The sequence below is a fragment of the Phocoena phocoena genome, chromosome 3 (genome assembly GCF_963924675.1).
Source record: "Phocoena phocoena chromosome 3, mPhoPho1.1, whole genome shotgun sequence".
Taxonomy (NCBI): domain Eukaryota; kingdom Metazoa; phylum Chordata; class Mammalia; order Artiodactyla; family Phocoenidae; genus Phocoena; species Phocoena phocoena.
The window spans coordinates 56,330,155-56,336,154 of NC_089221.1; the positions used below are offsets into that span (position 1 = coordinate 56,330,155).

The 6,000-nt window shown below is 34.8% G+C and overlaps 1 protein-coding gene across 1 annotated transcript in view; it reads left to right on the forward strand.

Moving 5' to 3' along the window:
- BDP1 (B double prime 1, subunit of RNA polymerase III transcription initiation factor IIIB) overlaps window positions 1–5,221 on the forward strand; it is an 86,201-nt gene extending 80,980 nt beyond the window's left edge. The window contains exons 39-40 of the mRNA XM_065873651.1: window positions 1,220–1,463; window positions 5,090–5,221. Of these exons, the coding sequence (XP_065729723.1) occupies window positions 1,220–1,463; window positions 5,090–5,221 (376 nt within the window). The remainder of the gene's footprint in view (window positions 1–1,219; window positions 1,464–5,089) is intronic.
- Window positions 5,222–6,000: the final 779 nt, after the last annotated feature.

Sequence of the window (6,000 nt, forward strand, 5' to 3'; positions counted from 1 at the left end):
CCAGCCTCTCCCACATTATTTCCTCATACTCTAGAAGTGAGTCTTCTGGGTTATGGATAACTATTGGCTTGTTGGCAGCATTCAAATCATTAACGTGGAGTTGGTGAGTTGGAGAGGGAGGACATGTACTAGTCTCCACTAAAGGAAAGTGGGGGAAATGACATGTATAATTTGAAAAGGCATATTTAACAAACCTGTGTTTTTGTTATATAAACTACATATTTTCTGGCGTAGAGATGTGCTGAAAATAGAATGAGGGTAGCATCATGGGGGTTTGGGTTAAAACAGTTGAGAAGCAGTATTCTAGAACAAGGGTCAGCAAATTTGGGGGGCAAAAGATCATGTAGTATATATTTTAGTCTTTGTGGGCCATATATCTCTGTTGCAACTACTCAGCTACTCAACAGATATGTAATCACATCTTTTTACATATATGGTTACATATTACATATGTGGTGTGTATATATATAATATACCACATATGTAATATGTAACCATATATGTAAACAGATGAGCATGCTGTGTTCCAGTAAACTTATTTATAGAATCAGGTGGTGGACTTCACTTGGCCTGTGGATCATAGCTTGCTGACCCCTGCTCTAGAGCCCTTCTACTCAAAGTGTGGTCCTGGCACCAGCAGCAGGGACATCATTTGAGAACTCAGTAGAAATACAGGACTTAGGCCCCACTTCCCCACCAACTCAGTCAGAATCTTCATTTTGATAACATCCCCACGTGATTTGTATGCCTTTCAGGCTTGAGAAGTACTGCTGTAGAGTAAGCTTTGACCTTTGTCACAAATATACGTCATGACAGAGTGATATCAGTACTTAGTGTATCAGTATTTAGTAGGTGTGCCACTCCTGTGGTATCATAGCTGCCATTTTAGCATTCATGGAAAGAAGTTGGCATTAAGAATGTGTCTTCCTGGGACTTCCCTGGTGGCCCAGTGGTTAAGACTGTGTGCTTCCAATGCAGGGGGCATGGGTTTGATCCCTGGTCGGGGAACTAAGATCCCACATGCTGGGCGGCATGGCCAAAAAAAAAAAAAGAAAGTTTATACAGATATAGATGTCCTATAGAACTTGGCACATTCCTGCTTTCAGCTTCTTTGCTGCAATATCCTGCCTATGAAAAATTTGGTGAATAAATATTAAAAAAAAAAAAAAGAATGTGTCTTCCTGGATATTGTTGAATATCTTTACATTTGCATTTCTAGACCTGGCAGAAGACCCCTGGGATTTTTGTCTTTAATATGTTCAAAGACTAGTTTGGAGTCTGATGAACCTACTCAGGTTCGTAGCAAGAAACGCCTGAAACCTCTTATACCTGTATCAAGACAGAATCTGAAAAGATCTAATCCGCTCAATACAAGCCAGAAAAAAACTCAAGAGTCCTCTGATCTTCCATCTCCAAGTGTTGTTAATACTCAACCTAAAAATATTGATAGTTCAGCAACTCAGGTATGTGGTAACTACTCTTTGTTTGTTTATTTGTATAGAATGGGTTGGATATCAGACTCAACTTGGAAAAACATGGCAATTGTTATTTTCATCTGAATATCAGAAATTATTGCAGAGCAACTCCACTCCATCTCCTCCCTATCCTACCCCACTGTACTGGAAGAAGATAAGGTGTTGAATTAGAAAGTTACAGCTAGTTTAATATAGAGCCATTGAACTAACCATAAATGGACACTTAATTGCCATTCCTTTACTGCAGAGACCCTTCTGACCTGTGGAAGCAAAAGAAAGCAGTACTTGCATTTTATTTCCTTTGGGACAAATGTCATGACACCTACAAAAATTCAAGGAACAGTAAAATTAGAATTCGTTTGCATGTTTCATTTCTGTGCACTCTGAAGCTGTAATAGCAAGTACTGGGGCAGAAAATTTTGTGAACTTGTATCAAAGACTTTGGAAGAACATTGGGGTGACTTCAGATCTCAACAAGGAAAAGGCTGGTGACCATCTATTGGATAGCATGAGCCTCAAAGGAAGGAGTCCTTTTGTAAAGAACATTTTTAACGTTTTTAAAATATTTTAAATTATTTCCTACAACTATATTCTGAGACCAGGATTTTATGAGTCTTTATTATTATTGCCAAATTACTTTGGAGAATAGTTGTAAATACCAGCAGTGTAACAGTGCGGTTTAATCACATTCTTGCCAGTCTGAGATATTACTCTTTAAAATACATTTGTTTTTCTTATTTAATATAATGTGGTGGGGGGTTGGAAATATCATTTCATTTTTAAAATTTGCATTTCTTCAGTTATTGGTGAGTTGTGTTCTTTCCCATATATTTACTAGATTTTCTGATTTTTTTCTTTTTTGTTCCTATCTTCTGCTGATTTATAGGTTTGGGGATCTTAGTAGTTTTCTTACCAATTTGTATGAGATCCTTATGTATGTAAATAAGCCACGTACCTTTTAGCTCTTTACTGCAAGTATTTTTTCCAAGTTTATTTACTTTTTTAAATTTGGGGGAATTTTTGTTATACATAACTTTTAAATGTTTAGTCAAATCCATTACTTGTTTCTTTGCAATTTGTTAAATTGCTTTTATGATGAAAAGTTTTTCTCCAGAGGTATAAAATTTTAAAACTTTAACTCTGTTCATGGTTTTTGACTTTAGTATGTAGTGTGAGGGAAGAATTTAAACTAAATGTTATCCTCAAATTGCTTCTTCAGTTTTTTGAGTAAGCAATATATTCCACATGTCTTAAAATTCATAACCTACAAAAGAGAGTTTATAGGAAAAAGTTTCCCACATCTGTCCCTTAGCTTCCTAGTTCCTCCTTTCCACAGGTCTATGGTATGATCAGATTTTGGTTTACTTTTCCAGAGACATTTTAATATATACAAATATAAACATTTTTCTTCTTTTTTACACAAATAATAGTGTATCAGTCTCTGCTTTGCTTTTTTCACCTAATAGTATGTCTTGGAGACCTTGCAAAACAGTAGATAAAGGGCTTCCTCCTCTCTCTTGCTCTCTTTAAAAATTTTAAATTATTAACTTCTTATTCTGAGATAACTGTAGATTCACATGCAGTTGTAAACAACTATACAGAGAGATCCCATCTACCCTTTACCCAGTTTTCCCCAGTGGTAACATCTTACAAAACTCTCCTATAATATCACAACCACTATATTGCATTGCTGCAGTCAACATACAGAACAGTTCCATCACCACAGAGATCCTTTGTGTTGCCCTTTTATAGACACACCTACTTCCCTCCCGCTCCCCACTCTCTCTCTATCTTCTGGCAAGCTGGTTGCCATTAAATTCGTCATTGCAAGAATGTTATACGAATGGAATCATATATTTGGGATTGGCGTCTTTTCACTCAACGGTAGTTCCCTAGACAGTCATCCAGATTATTTTATGTATCAAATAGTTTGTTTCTTTTTATTTCTGAGTAGTATTCCATAGTATGGATGTACCAGTTTTGTTTATTCATTTACCCACCAAAGGACATCTCGTGCTTGCTTTTATGAATAAAGCTGTGAACTTTTGTATACAGCTTTTTACGTGGACATAAATTTTCCTATTTTCAGGACTAAGTGCCCTCATTATTTTTAATGACTACATAATATTCCATTGTTTGGATGTATCATAGAGTGATACTGGTCTCCCACTGGTAGGCATTTAGGTTATTCCTACTTACTACAAATAATGTGGTAACAGCTAACTTATAAATGGACGATTTTTCACATTTATACGTTAAATTCCTGGAAATAGAATTGCTGTTCTAAAGGAATGATTATTCTTTTGCCAGACACTGCCTGATTGTCCTGCATAGGGGTTATATAAGTTTCTGTTCTTATCAGCAGTATATGAGAGGGCCTTTTTCCTTACATTAGCATATTATCAGTGTTCATTTGACATTCTTCATAAACTTAATGAACACATATGTCTTTGATACAGGTTGTAAATTTTTTTCCCTTATGGCATTTATCTTTTGATTTTGTGTATGGTGGTTTGTGCCATGCAGACATTTTTTATTTTTATGTATGTGAATTTATCAATCTTTTATGGCTTCTGGCTTTCATGTCATTGCTTCACACACTCTCTCCCCAACTATAGGATTATAAAAACATTTTCCCATGGTATTTTATAGTAGATTTTTAAAAAATATTTTTACATTTAAGTTTATTGATTCATCTAGAATTTATTATATATTGGTGAAGTATAGGTCTGACTTTTCCTTTATGTGAGATAGTTATACAGTTGTCCAACATTATTTATTGGATCATCCAACTTTTCTCAAATTTTTTTGGAAATATCACTTTTATCAGATACTAAATTTCCATCCATATGTGTTAGGGATATTTCTAGTCTTCTATTTCATTGATATGTATGTCTGTTCCTTTGCCAATATCATGCTGTCTTCATTTTTTCTAGATTTATAAGTATGCTAATTTTTTTTTTTTTTTTTTTTTGCGGTACGCGGGCCTCTCACTGTTGTGGCCTCTCCCGTTGCGGAGCACAGGCTCCGGACGCGCAGGCTCAGCGGCCATGGCTTATGGGCCCAGCCGCTCCACGGCATGTGGGATCCTCCCGGACCGGGGCACAAACCCGCGTCCCCTGCATCGGCAGGCGGACTCTCAACCACTGCTCCACCAAGGAAGCCCAGTATGCTAATTTTTGATAGGATTGCTTTAATTTCTGTTATTTCCTTACGTACTGTTCTGTTTCATGGGTCCTTCTATTCTGGTCATTAAAATGTTTTCATTATTGATTTAATAATGTTATGTTTTTCAGTATTTATTTTTTTTCACAGAAATTAGGGTGAAGTAATCATGTGTACACTACAGTCAACCGAATCATGTTTTGTGTTGTATATTGGTTGATTTTAATTTTATTATTATAACGAATGCTACAAAGGTTATCTCTTACTATGTTTAGGATTATTTCCTTAATATAACAGCATAGAAATGAAATTATTGGGTCAGTGAGTATAAACATATTTAAAACTCTTAATATTTATTGCTATATTGCTTTTCAAACAGATATCGATTTAGAATACCACTATCAATATATAAATGTTATACTGCATACTTATTTTTATTATCTTTTTAGGTTTCTTGTAATCATCCCTTACCGAAAGGAGAATGTAAAGATGTCCCAAACCGGCTACCGGAAGAGGAGCCAATGACAGTCTCTGAATATTTCTTTAGTGATATCTTTATTGAAGTGGATGAAACAGAATAAAAGTCTTCTCTTTTTTTCTTTTATTTTTTCTAAGGCTAGGATTTCCACAGTCAGTTATATCAACAAAGCAGTATCTAGCAAAAAGCCTCACTGGCAATTTTTCTTTAGGTTGATTTTGAATATTTAATAGGCTTGATTTGAAGCTTTTATAATCAGTGAAAAACATTGCTGAGGTTCCTTTCCTTCTGATTGATTCAGCATTTTGGAAATACCAAGCAATTAAGACTGCTTTCTCAGACAGAAGTAACAGCTCTTGTTTACATTTTGACTCTTCCTGTGTTGAATACGCATGGACATCTTGGAATGTTGTGGATAAATGTCTCTGTATAAATCACAGTGCCGACGTATTTGGAGATGGATGGTAGTTAACATTTAGCAAACCTTTTGTGAAGGTTTTTTTGTTTGTTTAGTGTTTTTTGGTTTTGTTTTTTGTTTTTTTGGATGGTGAAGGCCTTTTCAGTTGCCTCTAAGTGTGTGAAAGGAAATTGTGAAACTCCACTTTAGTATGGTAAATGTTAAAAACTTTTCTATTATCAGCTATTTGACTGAAAAATGTGTATTTTTCTAATTCATGTTGATGTAACATTAGTCCTAATTGAAGAACTAGTATTTAAACTTACTATTTATAAAGATAAAACATCAAAAAGCTTATTTATTTTTAAATTTTTTATTTAAAAGAATATTCAGTTTTAATTATTTTTACCCCTGAGATTATGGGTAAAGAAAGCATTAACAAATTTATGTTTGTCTCCTTTCCCTCTTTAATTTTAAAGGTATTT